This window comes from Balaenoptera ricei, chromosome 6, assembly GCF_028023285.1.
Source record: "Balaenoptera ricei isolate mBalRic1 chromosome 6, mBalRic1.hap2, whole genome shotgun sequence".
NCBI lineage: Eukaryota > Metazoa > Chordata > Mammalia > Artiodactyla > Balaenopteridae > Balaenoptera > Balaenoptera ricei.
Window position 1 is genome coordinate 105,582,324 of NC_082644.1, and position 16,207 is coordinate 105,598,530.

At 39.4% G+C, this 16,207-nt stretch overlaps 1 protein-coding gene across 4 annotated transcripts in view; it reads right to left on the bottom strand.

Annotated features, from left to right (window-relative positions):
* The window catches only part of ASTN2 (astrotactin 2), an 895,599-nt gene that overhangs the window by 313,639 nt on the left and 565,753 nt on the right, over positions 1-16,207 (bottom strand). For all 4 annotated transcript variants that reach the window (XM_059925469.1, XM_059925467.1, XM_059925466.1 and 1 more), the window contains one exon: positions 1,075-1,263. In XM_059925469.1, the coding sequence (XP_059781452.1) occupies positions 1,075-1,263 (189 nt within the window). The remainder of the gene's footprint in view (positions 1-1,074; positions 1,264-16,207) is intronic.

Here is a 16,207-nt window from a genome sequence, read left to right on the forward strand (position 1 = left end):
TCCTACTACGATCACAATTATTATTATTATTTTTACAATTATTATTAATTAGAGGACAGGGTGAGGACGAGGATGATTATAACGGTGATGTTTCTTACCAGTTCTGACTTTTGTTGACATGACCTCAAATGGTAGTGAGAACCCTTCTTTGTGATAATATCCTATTACATTTTTATGCAAAACTGTCTAAAAGTATAGTTTTTTTTTTTAAGATAATCATTTCTTATACACGGAACATTTCTTCTCATGCTACCATCTTATGGCTTTCAGATTTTGAGGCATGAATAAATCCCACCTAAGGCCTTTCTTCTCCAGATAGAACAGCCCCAGTTTCTTCAACTCTCCCAAGAAGACGTTCACAAGGACACTGCATGTCTAATCTTCATAAAATTTGGCCAACCCAGTCCCAGTTCTGTTTATTCTTATTGTGAGAGTAGTCTCAATCTTTTAATTTCATATGTACCTCTGTATTTATTAACAGGGAAAGAGGTCTTTGACATACTGATGAGCAAAAAAAGCAATTTCTAAACAGCTTTACTGAAAGTTGGCATGTTTGTGTGTTTGTGTGGTGTGTGTGTGTATGTGTGTGTGTACATTGATATACAGATAGAGAGGGAAAGAGAGAGAGAGAGGTGTTTTAAGAATGTTCAAGAAAATGTTAATTCTGGCTATTTCTGGGTGATGGGCATTTTTATTTTCTTGTTCATTAAATGTCTTTATTTTTGAACTGCCTGAATAGCCTACATAAGATACTTATTTTTAATAGATGGAAAGATTAATCACATTAGAAATTCCATTAACTGTACTTACAGGATGACTTAAGATTGAATTGCAAATATGTGGATAGAGTTAGAAAATGGGAGGGTGGGATAAATAAAGGCTAGGTCAGTGGAAAAGGAACTTCAGGGAATGGACTTTGCTGACTGCTGATACTTCATGCATAGGCATTAGTGATTTGGGGGAGATGCTGACCAGTGTAATAGACCTCTATCCCATGGTGCCCACGGCTTCCTCCCCCTGCCCAGATTTCGGGTCAGTGACTTGAGGAGTGAAGTGCAGGTGTCTGTCCCATACCTAAAGGTCATCTGGAAGACTTGGCCTTGGTTCACATGCTGGGTCCGGTTGTTGTAACCATGTAGCATCTCTCCAAAGAGGGTGTTGTTGAACTTGGAGTCAGGTTTGAGGCACTTGGGGCCCTCGCAGACATCTGAGAGCATTAGGCAGGATTTTCCATCAGGAGCCAGCTTGAACTCCTCCACACAACTGCATGATAAAACAGGGCCGAGAGTTAGCTCGCATGCTGAATGCCCCCATCGGGGGTGACCTAAAACCAAGGCCTCCTTTGCCTGCAAAACAGGTCAGAATTTAGCAATGGATACACAGCTATTCTGGCTGGAATCTATCTAGGGCACAGGTGTCTAGAGAGAAGCACATTAATCCTGCAAATTGGTAAATTCAAGGAAAGTCATTTGTGACATTTTGGAGGAGTCGAGGGGGAAGTCAGAGAGCACATCCATACACAAAGCAAATTTAAAAACTGTTTTCCATGAACACACAAACTTTAAAAAGCGTGACAGACCAATTCACAGGGAATTATCAACTAGCTTCTCAAACCAGAACCTATTCCCAGTGTATCTGCTGGCCAAGGTTGAAGACTGTAGCAAAAACAAGGTTTTTATTGCCCTTGTAGCTCAGAGGTGATCCTTCCAGGACCATGGACAGCGCATGGGGGGGGGGGCACAGGGGGGCAGCAGCCACAGCTTCTGCTCAATTAGCAACGTTAGCAGCCTCTGTTGGTCTCTAAATACCTAATCCTGACAGCAGAAGGGCCCTTGACACACCTTTGAAACTGGGATGGGCTCCACTATGGCCCAAACAGGCATCTGAATGGGGTGTGGAAAAAATATCTGCAATTTGGGATGTTTACAGTGGGAAAGAAATCTCTTAGAGAGGCATAGGGGGAAAAGAGAAAGCAGAGGTCCTAGCCTATGAAAAATCAATTCAGAAACTGAAATTCTGTGAATGTCTATCTGTTCATGGTCCTTTGCTAGGCACTGAGGGTAGGGTGCACATAATAAATAAGACACACAAGAGAAAAGGCTGTACAATTGAAGATAGCTGCAAAATGTCATCTTTGTTCCTTGTGATGTATGTGAAGCCAGGCAAGTCATTTTACCTCTTTGGTTTCCAGTTTCCTCATCTGTAAAAGGCGGTAGACACTACTATCCTACATTAATACACTAGGCTGTTATGAGGTTCCATGATACACTGACTGCATAAACAGTTAGAAATTGCAGTGTACTTAACAAAATAAATATAGAGAGGGTGTAATGGTGGCAATGGTGGTATTTACTTGTTGAGCATATGCTATTGACTAGGCACTTTGTATGTTTATTCTCTAACCACGAAAAAGGTAGTATCATCATTCCTGCTTTACAGAGAGCGACATGAGGAGCCAAGAAATAAAGCATGTCACACCATGAGTAAGTGGCAAAGCTGGCACTCAAAATCAGGTCTGTTTAGCAACAAAGGTAACTTTTCCCTCACTTGTTTTTTCCAAATCCAGTTGTTCTTATTTGCATGATATGACCCTGGTTACACTATGCTAATTGGAGTCAGTAGAAAGTAGTCAGTCTCGTATCGGCCTTTCTTCCATGGGATGAAGTGAAGATGTATTGAATCTGACTGCAAAAAGGCTCATGTGGGAGAAGGGAGAGGCTCTGTGACATGGTTTGGGAAGAAAGTGTACCCAGGATGCAAGAACCACTAGCTGATGCTAGAGACATAGAACCCAACTGAAGGCAGGAAGTAGGCAGGCAGAGGTGAAAACATGACCCAAGATCACTCCTATTGAAAACTCAGGAGCACCTTACGTCTGAAGCAAGCTGTCACTCTGTCCTTGTTTTCCTATAACTCCCAGTGTATTGCACAAATGCACCGACTGTCTTTCCAATGTTTACATGCTCCTGCCCAAAGTACAGTGGAAAGTTCTTGGAAGGAGGGCTATCCTGGTACCTTGGTCAAGTCTATCCTGTCTTCTTTTTGCATCTATTAAATACATGCAACTCTCCCTTCATAAAGTTTCAGTACAGATAAAGTGAGTTATATAAATGTGCGGAGTATATGGTAAGTTCTCAATAAAGTATAGTTCCATCCATTTATTCCAAAAGGTTCCTAGCAAATACAAGAAATCATATACTGGGTAGATCTCACGCTCTTCTCTCTCTCCCTCCCCCCGCCCGCCTCTCTCACACATACACATACACATACACACACACACACACACACACACACACACACGTGCACCTATGAATGAATACATTGTTGTTGTAAAAGATTAGATATTATCAAAGTCTACAGAGTAAAACACAGAAGTTCTTCATTTCCTACTCCACTCCACGCATATCCTTACTTCCTGTTCCAGTGGTCATCATTGTTAATAATTATGTATTCTTGTAGGGTTTTTTCAATGCATTTAGAGATCTACTATATACATATTACACTTTTTATAATATAAAATATATTATTTTAATTTTTTTATATCATATATATTTTAAAATTATAATTTTTCATAATAAACTCATAAACAGAATTACCCTATACATTGTTGTGAGATATGCATTTGTACTTAATATAATTTCTTGGAGATCTTTTCAAATCAGTATACATATAGATCGATCTTTTTAATGACTGTTTGGCATTGCGCAGTATGAATGTACCATAATGATTTTACCTAATCTTTATTGATGGGCATTTTGGTTGTTTATAGCTGTTTGTTATTACAAATGGTGCCACAGTGAAGAATTTTGTACATATATCACTATGCATGTGTGTGTTTCTATAAAACAGATCCTTTTTTTTTTTTTTACCATCTTTAGTGGAGCATAATTGCTTTACAATGGTGTGTTAGTTTCTGCTGTATAACAAAGTGAATCAGCTACACATATACATGTATCCCCATATCTCCTCCCTCTTGCGTCTCCCTCCCACCCTCCCTATCCCATACCTCTAGGTGGTCACAAAGCACCGAGCTGATCTCCCTGTGCTACGCGGCTGCTTCCCACTAGCTATCTATTTTACATTTGGTAGTATATATATGTCCATGTCACTCTTTCACTTCATCCCAGCTTACCCTTCCCCCTCCCTGTGTCCTCAAGTCCATTCTCTAGTAGGTCTGCGTCTTTATTCCTGTCCTGCCCCTAGGTTCTTCAGAACTTTTTTTTTTTTTAGATTCTATATATATGTGTTAGCATACAGTATTTGTTTTTCTCTTTCTGACTTACTTCACTCTGTATGACAGTCTCTAGGTCCATCCACCTCACTACAAATAACTCAATTTAGTTTCTTTTTATGGCTGAGTAATATTCCATTGTATATATGTGCCACACCTTCTTTATCCATTCACCTGTCGATGGTCACTTAGGTTGCTTCCATGTCCTGGCTATCGTATATAGAGCTGCAATGAACATTGTGGTATATGACTCTTTTAGAATTATGGTTTTCTCAGGGTATAAGCCCAATAGTGGGATTGCTGGGTCATATGGTAGTTCTATTTTTAGTTTTTTAAGGAACCTCCATACTGTTCTCCGTAGTGACTGTATCAATTTACATTCCCAGCAACAGTGCAAGAGGGTTCCCTTTTCTCCACACCCTCTCCAGCATTGATTGTTTGTAGATTTTTTGATGATGGCCATTCTGACTGGTGTGAGGTGATACCTCATTGGAGTTTTGATTTGCATTTCTCTAATGATTAGTGATGTTGAGCATCCTTTCATGTGTTTGTTGGCAATCTGTATATCTTCTTTGGAGAAATGTCTGTTTAGGTCTTCTGCCCATTTTTGGATTGGGTTGTTTGTTGTTTTGATATTGAGCTGCATGAGCTGCTTGTAAATTTTGGAGATTAATCCTTTGTCAGTTGCTTTGTTTGCAAATATTTTCTCCCATTCTGAGGGTTGTCTGTTCATCTTGTTTATGGTTTCCTTTGCTGTGCAAAAGCTTTTAAGTTTCATTAGGTCCCATTTGTTTATTTTTGTTTTTATTTCCATTTCTCTAGGAGGTGGGTCAAAAAGGGTCTTGTTGTGATTTATGTCATGGAGTGTTCTGCCTATGCTTTCCTCTAAGAGTTTGATAGTGTCTGGCCTTACATTTAGGTCTTTAATCCATTTTGAGTTTATTTTTTGTAAAACAGATTCTTAAAGAGGGATTGCTGGATCAATGTTTTATGAATTTTTAAATTTTGATAGATCTACTAAATGGCTATCTGTAGAGGCACTGCCAGTTTACAATCCTATCACTGATGAATGAGAGAACTCATTTCTCCATATCTGTCATGTTCATTATTGCCAATCTGGGATGGCAAAAATTAATCACTTTTGTTTGGATTTGCATTTCCCTGATTACTGGTGAGGTTCACCATCTTTTCATGCCGTGGTCATTTGTATTTTTCATTCTGTAGTTCTCATTATCCATTCATGTTGTGTGAGACTTGTCTTTTTCCTTATTGGTTTGTATATGTTTTGTATATTTTCTCAGTAGTTATCTTTCACCTTCCAAATTTTCTTCCAGTCTGTACTTGCATTTTAATATTGCTTTTGATGTCTTATAACCTCTTTATCCTGGTCCTTTATTGCTTTTGAATTTTGTGTGATGCTAAGGAAGCCACAAAGATGCCAAAAATAACCAATCTTTCTTTATATTCTTCTCGTATTTATACAGTTTTTTCATCTTTGGTTATTTAATCTGTGTGGTGTTTATTTCTGTGCATGGTGGGAGTGGTTATTTAACTTAATTATTTTTAAAATGGGTAGATGATTATCTGAAGGAGCCATCCTTTCCCTAAGTAGTTTGAAATGCCTTTTTGTCATGTATTAAATCCTTATGTGTACCACGTATACATAGTTGGAAATTTTATTTAATTATCTGTATATTCTTGCAATAATTCTGCACTATTTTCATTAATAGAGTTTTATGGCATGTTTTGAATGTAGCAAGGTAAGGCTTCTCCCTGTCAAGAACACTGATTTCCTATTTCAAAATTTCCTCACTGTTCTTACTCATTTTTCCCTTCAGATAAAGTTTAGAGTTGGTTTGTCAAATTTCATGTGAAACTTTAGTGGAATTTTGGCTTGTCTAAATTGAATTTGTAGACTAAATGAGGGAAAGTTGTTAATTTTTTCCTTTAAGACATATGCATTGAGAGTCAACTCTGTGCTGAGCACTGTTGACAACTGTGGCAGAGATGATGTCTTATGTTCACCACACTGGATCCTCTTTGTGGACACCCTGTAGACTACGCATCTAAGCTGCCCGTGCAGTTGGGTTTAAGGGACCATGTGAAGGGATTCTGAGAGATGGAATCTGTGTCGCTGTGATATAAGTCATTGCAGATCCAGCCCTTACAAACATGTTGCATGATTCTCAAGCCCTCTCTTCCCTTGCTATGGCAAGCCTGGAGATCACGTGTTCCAGATCCATACTGCAGGATGGAAGAATGCTGCCTCAATTACAACGGACCTTGTGTGAACCAGAAACCAACTTTTGTGTGCAATCTCCTGGTTTGGGAGGCTTCATTTGTTACAGCAACAAAGCCTATCTTATCCTGGCTGATTGATACAGCATCTTTACAGTTGGGAGTCTTCTAATTCAGAAACATAGTTTGCATCTCCATTTAGCAAGTGTTCTTTTAAAACCTTCACTGAAGTTTTAGACTTTCGGTCATAAAAATCTTGCACATATCTGGTGGGGGTTTATTCATAGGTATTTATGCAATGCACTATGGTAGAGGTTACAAGCAGGTGTTTTGGATCCAGACCACAATAGTCCAAATCCAGATTCCACCATTTTTTGCTGTGTGACCCTGGACAAAATGCTTAACCTCTCTGTACTTCCTTTGCTTACCTATGAAGAAGTTCCCACCGCACAGAGCCACTGTGAGGATTAAATGAGTTGTGTCTGAAATACAGCATGCACAAGGATATAATAGAGTGATAGCTTCTATTATTACAGTATTTTCCACTTGAGGAATATGATCAGTTTTCATGTTTGTTTTCCCTTATATTTTCTAGTTAGTTATTGCTGATATTGAGGAGAGTTATTCTTGATTTTTGAAAGTTGATCTTTCATCCTACCACATAAGGAGCCCATCAGTTCTAATACATCAACCAGATTTTTCTGGATGAATGAGTATATATTTGCCCAGTTTGGGTATTCAGATTATGCTAGGATTATGGAATAAATTAGAAAACTGTCCTTTATTTTCTTTCTCTGGATCGGTTCACATAAGATAGAGGTTATCCATTCCTTGATGATTTGGTAAGACCTGCATATAAATTCACCTGGGCTTGATGTCTTCTTTTCAATTGTAGACATTTAGCTCTCTCTTATCATTTTATTTTATTTGGCTATTTAGATTTTCTACGGCATCATGACTCAAACTTGGTAATTTATATTTTCTAAGGAAATAATGCATTTTATCAAGACTTTTACATTTATTGGCATACATTTGCACACAGTATTCTCATTAAATTTGTTTTATCTTCTGTGCTTCTATGGTTATGCCCCTAGCTCATTACTAATGTGTTTACGTTCTCTCTCTCTCCTTCGAAGAAGCTTTTGCATTTTACTGGCAAGGCTCCTTTTTTTTTTTTCTATGTCATGTATTTCAGCTTTTACTTGTATTAATTCCTTCCTGCTGCTTTCTTTGAGTTTGTTTTATAACTCTTTTTCTGGCTTCTGGAGTTGAATGCTTCATTTGTTTATTTTCGGTCTTTCTTTCTTCTTAGTAAATGCCACGGAGCTCCTGACTACTGCTTTGCCTCTGTTCCACGAGTTTCATATGCAGCTTTCCAGCTCCTGCTCGCTGCTAAAGAGGTGATCATTTAAGTTTGATTTTTTTATTTACCCAAGTGTTACTTAGAAGGTTTTGCTTTTTGTAATTCCCAAATATATAGATTCATATGCTAGATAGAGTGCTGTTAATATCTAATATTATCACATTCTAGTCTGAGAATGTAGCTTGTATAATTTCTACTTTGGTGAATTTATTGAGATTCCAGGCCCCCTTACCTAAAGGAGACACACAATGTCAAGTTCAGATTCTGGATCTAATTAATGCTGTGGTCAAAGAGAGGCTGTACCACCTCCCAGCTGTGTGACCCTGATCAAGTCTGTTAACTACCCTAGGCCTCAGTGTCATTATCTATTAAATGGGGATAATAATAATCCTTATCATAGGGTTGATGTGAGAATTAGAGATAACTTACATAAAGGATAAAGTAGTATCTATGATGTAGTGGCCAATTAATGCATCAGGTGCTGTGATGATGATGATTAATGTTACTGTGATTATGCTAGTATTACCTATGATTGCTGCTTAACCTATTAGCCAATTTACACTTCCCAGAGAATGTACATCTACTTCCAGTGGTTCTCAGATCTTAGTTGCTGGCCTCTTTCTAGATCCAGATTTCTTAAAGCCAACAGAGTTACCCTTTTCCGATTTTTTTTTTTTTTTTTTTTGCTTCAAACTACGTAATTGGGAAATTATCTGTGCCATTCATTGGAAATACGTTGTACATATAAACATACATTATACATATATTTTAAATATATAACTTTATATATTTATACATGTGTGATTATTACATATAAGTTGAATATACACATTATATATGCACATATATACATGCATATGCATACATGTAGTGTGTGTGTGCCTACATGTGCATATATATGTATGTACATACACACATGTATACACAAAGCTCAGTTCTGCATTCAAGATTCCACAGTCTAGTGAAATTTTTTTTTCTATATATTTTTCTCCTTATTGCAATCTGTAGTGGATAGAATAATGGTTCCCCCAAAACATCCATCTCCTAATCCCCAGAACCCATGAAATGTTACCTTACATGGTAAAAGGAACTTTGCGGATGTGATTAAGTTAAGAATTTTGAGATGGGACAATTATTCTGGATTACCTGGGTGGACTCAATGTAATCAAAAGGGTCCTTATAGGAGCATATGAGGTAGAGAAGAGTGTCAGGATCAGAGAAGGAGATACAACTTGGAAGCAGAGGAAAGAGACAGACAGACAAACAGACACAGAGACTATGTCTCCGGCCTTGAAGTTCTGCCGATGCCTAGATTTTAGAACTTCTGCCCTCCAGAACCATAAAATTATAAATCTGTATTGTTTGAAGGTACTAAGTTTGTGGTAATGCATTGCGGAAGCACCAGGAAACTAATATACAACCTTCACAGGGAGTTGTTGCTCCCCTTTTCAGATGAGAAAACTGAAGTTTAGGGAAGTGAAGTGACTTGCCCATGGAGATACACCTTGGCAAGAGTGGTGCTAGGAATTAAACCTGGAGCTCCTATTTCAAGAAGTGTGTATATGAATGTGTGTGTATGTGTGTGTATGACTTTAGCCATATTACAACTGTAGGTGCATGGTGATTTTCTTTTGCCTGGGGGTGAGAAAAGACGGTAGCTCAGCAGGAGAGGAAGGAAGGGAGATAAAAGGCCGGGTTCGCTTAGTAAGACCCTTAGAGATGTAGGGTGAGAGAGAGAGAGACAGAGAGACAGAGAGAGAGAGAGACAGAGAGACAGAGAGAGAGAGAGACAGAGAGAGAGAGAAAGAACTCATAAATGCAAATGATCCTTTGAGTTTTAAAACGTGAGCAACTCTTTCCCCCAAGCCACCTCAGGGCACAGGATGATTTATGCAAAGGTCTATTTAGTTGTTGGTTTCTATTTTTTTTTTTAATCTTATTTTTGTACCATGCGACATAATTATACAGCTCCTTTAGAACATTCTGTCGTCTGGGAGATTTTCTTACAGAAATTCTAAAGAGTGTAGGCTCACAGGAAACCAGCCAAGATCTGCATGAAACTATATTTATACACATGCCAAAATGAAAAACATAAAATAAGTACAGAGATACAAACTGGGCATTTTAGCTGAAGGCAGTGAATGTGTTACCCTGAACCCACCCATCACATTACAGAGAATACTAGAATTGGATGGGGCTTCAGAGCCTGTACCACAAAAGCTTATACATGTTTAGCCAAGAGCATGTTTTATTTAATCCTTACAGCAATGTCATGAGATGGGTACTTTCATTCTGACATTGCCACCAAGGACCCTGAGGCTTGGCATTTTAAATCCCTTGACCAAGATCACACGAGCACTTTGGAAAAGCCAGGACCTGGACTTGGATCTTCTTCCTCCAAATCTAGGGCTTATTCCACTTTAGCACAAATGACTGCTTCCAATCTTGCTTGTTTTTCAAAAAAAGGAAACTGGGGCTTAAGAGAAATGGCATTTATACAAATTCTCAAGGCAGGGTATTTATTTATTTATTCACGTATTTACCTGCGCATTCATTCATTCATTCCTCAATGGCTATGGAATCAATAAAATTATGTAATGAAATGCATAGACTAGAAACTTTTTTTTTTTAATGGGGAAGGGAATCAAATCCCAGAAAAAAAAAAAAAAAGAATAGAGCAAAGTTAAGGGTAAGAAGAGCTCAAGAAACTGCATACCACATAGACTTGGACTAATGTTAGGGATGAATCTTAGCATCCTACCACCAAGGCAAGAGAGAAGCAGGCGTTTTCTCAGCTTTGCTGATCCTGACACCTGTAAGAAATCCCACTCTGGGGTCATCAGGACCAGGACCCTCTGTGACCTAGCAGTTAAGGCCTTCAGCCACATGGACCCCACTTGTGTTTCTCATGAAGGTTCTCAGGACTGTCCCAACATTGACCAATGTGAAGATTAGTAAAACTCTTGTCAGAGTGGCCTCCATCTGCAGGTTTCACTCAAGGGAAAAATTTAGAGTTTCTAGAAAAGCCATTTTGAAGGTAACATACTCAAGAGTATTCTTCAGAAAAGAAGGAAGGAGAGGAAAAGGAAGGGAAGGGAAGGGAATGCCATGGGGAACCCTGGGTTAAATTATATAAAATATTTTATCTACCCTAAGACCCTCTACACCTATAAGAAACACTAGCATTTCACCTAACACTAAGAAAAATCAATTTTTAATTAAACTCTATCAAACCATCGATAGTAAAATACATCCTAATTTCAAAAATGTTAAAATGTGGAAAATCTGGGCACTTTAGAACCAACAAAATATGCTATGTTTTACCACTGCAGGACTTAGAGCTTTTATTATCCTCAGGTGCCCTGTGAACCTTCAAGAGACAGTTCTAGAGTGCAGACTTTTCTGTGTGGGCTTGACCACTGGAACATCCCTTTTTTTGTCTTTGAGCATCTCATGGAACTAATGTTTTACAGGACCCACATATGAAAACACCTATCTGAATGAATGGCTGGATTTCGTGTGCTTCCATTAGTTGTCTGTGAATATGTCTTGCACTTGAGCTCTTGCAAACGTTTTGAACAGCTAAGAGTTCAAGGTTGTACTTTTGTGACAAGAAGCTGGCAAGTGCACATTCTATGTCCACTCTGAGCGGTAAAGCCCCATCTTTCCATCAGCAGTCGGAGAGGTCAGAGCTCAGGCCTAGCCTAAAGTTTGAAACTACAACAAAACAAGTGCGTGAGTGAATATTTCCCCATACCTCTACAACTAGTTACTGACAGTGAAAATTAAAATCTCTGTCTGCATTCTCTAGGTCAGTGTTTTCCATTATGAGAGCCAACTTCAGCTTTGGCAATGAAAATAAGAGGCTTCCAGTTAACAATGGCTATTAAACACATGTATTTATCTCCTCTCCCTCCTAAAATCACATAAAAATGACATTAAATAGATAGCCTAGCAAGGACTACTGAGGCTGGATGTGCTCTTTGAGTCCATATTTTTACGTACATTTTCACTGTACTTTAAAGTAAATTATATTTAAGTATATTCAATATATTCAGATTAGAATAGAGTAGCCTGGGACATCTCCTATCCCAATTTCACGTCCTCACTGGCTGTGAGACCCTTCTGGGCCTCAGTTTTCTCCTCTAAATGATGTGAGAAATACTGAAACTTCATAACTGTTGATGGCATTGTTCACTACTTCTTATATAGGTATATATAGGAAACATCTCTCTTAGCAAATTATGTCAGGAAAAGGAGTATATCCTCTGGAAAACAAAACAAAGCAAAGCAAAAACCCCCAAAACTGCAAACTTCCTTTTCTCAAGCAAGGACAATTCTATAATCCACCATGTTTCTTTCTGCTTACTTTGGTTGCCAAGACAAACAGTGCTAAATTTATCTCACATTGAGTAATTCTCCCATTTCAGGCTCCTGAAACCATTTTCTCCCTTTCCCTTTCTCTCCTTACAAATGGCTCTGATCTGTCCTGTCCTATCTTTATATTATCTATTTTTTATAAGTTGGATTCATGTGGATAATATTAACTTCTCTTGGAAGAATGCACGGTATATGCTGTAAACACACGCACAAATGAAACAAACTTGGTTGCTAGGTAACTTGTGTACGTCTTGGAGAGAAGAAGTGCTTCCTCACCCATAAGATTCATCCTAAATGTTTCATCTTAGTATCCAATGACCTTCTCAACCTCTCTCAAATCCACCTGCTTCTCTTATCGTACTGTTACCTGTAGTCTATCAACATCAATCAGGACCAAGTGAGGCTCAGACAGCTGTCCCCAGAGTCCGCTTTGCCCCTGGTGGGCAAGGACTTGTACTCAATGCTTCTTTGCATTCTTATCACCCCACAAAAGACCAGGCACAGAGTTGGTGCAGCAAATCTTAGGTGGATGAATTCTTTAATTCGACAGTTATGGCTTTGAAAAAGTCCTTGGGCAAGCAGTGACAACGGGGACACACAGGTGATTAAGACCTAGTCCCTGCTCATGAGGAGTTTACAGTGCGACAGGGACCAGACAGGAAAGCAGGTAAGTCAACACAGCAATGGGGCTGCGACAGTGAGAAGCACGGGGTGGGGGGCTGTGTGACTCCAGAGAAGGGATGCTTGACTCAGTTTTGAGGAACGTGACCTGACTAGGGCTGACAACCAGAACAGCCAGCCAGCGGTCCAGTCTGCAAGAGGTGTCAAGATTTCACTGGGATAAATTAGAATTGGAGACAAAATGTCAATGGCCCTTCCCTGGTAAGAGGGCCCTATGGGTAGAAAAGAAAAAACAAAAAAAACAAACTAATATAAGACAAGAAAAACAGTCTTTCCTATAAATGTTAAGATTTGATAAATATTAAGCCAACATTTAAATGGTATCCATTTGAAAGGGCAAGGCATTATATACCCAGCTCCACGGTAACTGCACATCTCACTTTTGGACTTCTCTTGGGACTCTGAGAAGACTGGCTGAAGAAGGTTAAGATCTATACCAAGACTTGAAGATGAAACAGAGCATTCAAGCTAAAGGGCCACGGACAAATGGGGGGTAGTGGGGGGGAGAGAGGAGGAGAAGCAGAGGGAACAGTGTTGAACACTCCAGAAGCTGAAGCCAAGATGCCTAATTCAGGAATAGGGACGTAGCTGGAAATACAGCTGAAAAGGCCAGACTGCGAACAACTTCCTTAGCCCTGTCAATTGAGGAACTTAATTCACAATTATTAATTGAGCACCTACTACATGCCAGGCACTGTTCTAATGTGCTGGAGATAGATAGAGCAGTAAACAGGACATATAATTCAGTCATTGGAGGATTAAATGAGATGGCTTTATACCTATCAGACTAATTATAGCTACCATGTAGTGAGTGCTTACATGTGCTGGCCTCTATGCACATGTGATTTCAATTAATCCTCCCAATGCTCCTGCAATCACAACTGATTCTACATGAAACAAGAGTCTCAGAGATGTTTAGTGATTTGCTCAAAACCACATGGCCGGGAGTGGCCAGAGGCCAGGAGTGATATCAGATCTGTTTTCACTAATACTGAAGCCCCGTGGACTGGGTTTGAATCTCGACGCCCCTATTTATTAGCTGTGTGACCTTGAGTAAGTCACTGAGCCCCTCTGTGCCTGGTTTTCTTGACAGTAAATCGAGATCATAATACTAGTACCTCCCTTGTAGAGTTGGTATGAGAATTCAACGGGCTAATGTCATCAAAGTACTTAGCACAGTCATGGCATGTAGGAAGTGCTTAATAAGTGTTAGCTGCTACTATTAACCTGCCTGCAAATAGGTTTATTAAACCTGTGCTACCCAGGAAACTCTCAGAAAAGGCACAGAGCTCTGAGCAAGTCTGACAAGGTCCCCTTGAGCAAGGGTTTGTTTTCCTTGTTTAATTCAGTAGCCTGCTACTTCTCTAGACCAACTTTCACACAAGTACCTGCTAATGGCTTTCGTTGTTTTGTTTACAGTGCTTCTAACAAGTGTGGCTGACTTCTCATTTGTATCCTTAATACACGATTTTCAAAGCATGTTGACATTGCAGTTGGTTTTAGGAGACCTGAGTTTTATTCTCGTTTTTGTCCTGTTTATCAGCATTTGGATGACCTTCAACGGCTCACAGCACCCTCTCCCAATTCAGTCTAACTTAAAACTTTAAGACACCTTTCTGGGTAGGGAAGGTTAGTTTGTCCTTGTCTCACAGACCCGGAAACTAAGAGGTTGAGCACCTCAGGTCACTGAGCAAGTGGAGGGCTGTTGTCATTACTATCATTCACTTCAGCTATTTTATTTAACAAATACACACCAGTGCTGACTCTGTGCAGGGCACTGTTCCAAAGGACTTTAGAAATATTAATGTAAACTGTGACGTAATTAATGTAATGCATTTAATCCTCATAGCAACTCTATAGAGAGATGCTATTATCATCTTCTCTACAGATGAGAAAACTGAGGCATAGAGATGTCAAGTACCTTGTTTAAGGTCACACAGCGAGAGGTGGTAAGCTACATTACCAGCCGTGTGACCCTGGGCACATTACTTAACCTGAACGGAGTAATAAATGTACTTTGCAATCTTCACAAACATCAGTATGTTAATGTAGATATTATTAAAATTTTAGAGATGGAGAAACTGAAGGTCAGGGGTCCTGAGAGTTGCCTGATGTTTAAGAGAAAGTTAGAGGTAGAGTTAGGATTAGAACCCAAGTCTACTGATTCCCCTTGACTGCTGCAGTGTGCTAGGGATGAACAGTGGTGACAGTTTCTCAGTCAAAATCCACTACTGCCGTTGCCCCTGCTGTTACTGTAATTCGCAAGAGAAGGACACTTCTCCCCCCAAGTGCAATAACAATGATAAGAACACAGCTGATTCACTATTCAAGTCTCAGATTTAAGCCCACGAATAATTTACTCCACACTGCCCTGCAGTCACTTAAACTGAGGAGAGACCCTATAAATTCAGGTCTGCATACAATACTTTGTTTCTTATTTATCTTACTGATACATATCTAGGGCCTCCGGGCAAGTTGCTTTAACAACTGCTCAAGGGCGCCTGCAGCTCCCAGTGTAAATGGGGCTGGAGACCCTGAAATAAGCCCCAGAAGGAAAACCAGACTCCGTGGACTAGATCCATGCAGGTAAAATTAATTTTCTGTTAAACTGAGATTAAACCCATACACATTCCCCCACCTCCTCTTTCGTAACACGTAGGACTGAAAAGTTTGTTTATGCCTTACTCTGCTTTTCTATCTTAGTAAAGCACTGAGCACCCTTCAATGACCAACCATCTTGCACAAGCAAAGAATTATTTTTCTGAGTCACAGAATGTCAAAAAATGAGCAACTTTTCTAATATGAAGACATCATCAGAAAAGGAATGAAGAGAAGAAAAAAGGCTGCCATTTTCTCGAGTGACTGCTGAGGACCAAATGCTATGCTAGAAGCTCTCCATGGCAGAGGTAACTCCCACTGCAGACTTTTTCAACAAGGAGAACAAGATAAATTGGAACAACTATTAGGCGTCCTTATCCAAAGATCTCATTTCACACGTCGTCAAACTGCAGCCCAGAGAGGGACAGCGACTTGTCCCAGGTCACTCAGCAAGTTGGTCCTAATGTGACCCCCTCTTTCAGTCTCATACTAAGTTTAAAACTCAGCTGATTTCTTAGCATGAGCGAGAACTTTGAGCTTTGCCTGCATTGTTTCTTTTCCACCTCACCTCCCCCAATTAATTATCATTATTGATAGGGGCATTAGGACAAAGAGGGGGTAACCTCTGAACTTGGCACTGCTTAATCCCTGAAATAAGAAAGCTGAAAGCCTGGGCTAAGCCCCTGTTCTTAAGCGCCACACCTGCTGGTTTCTCA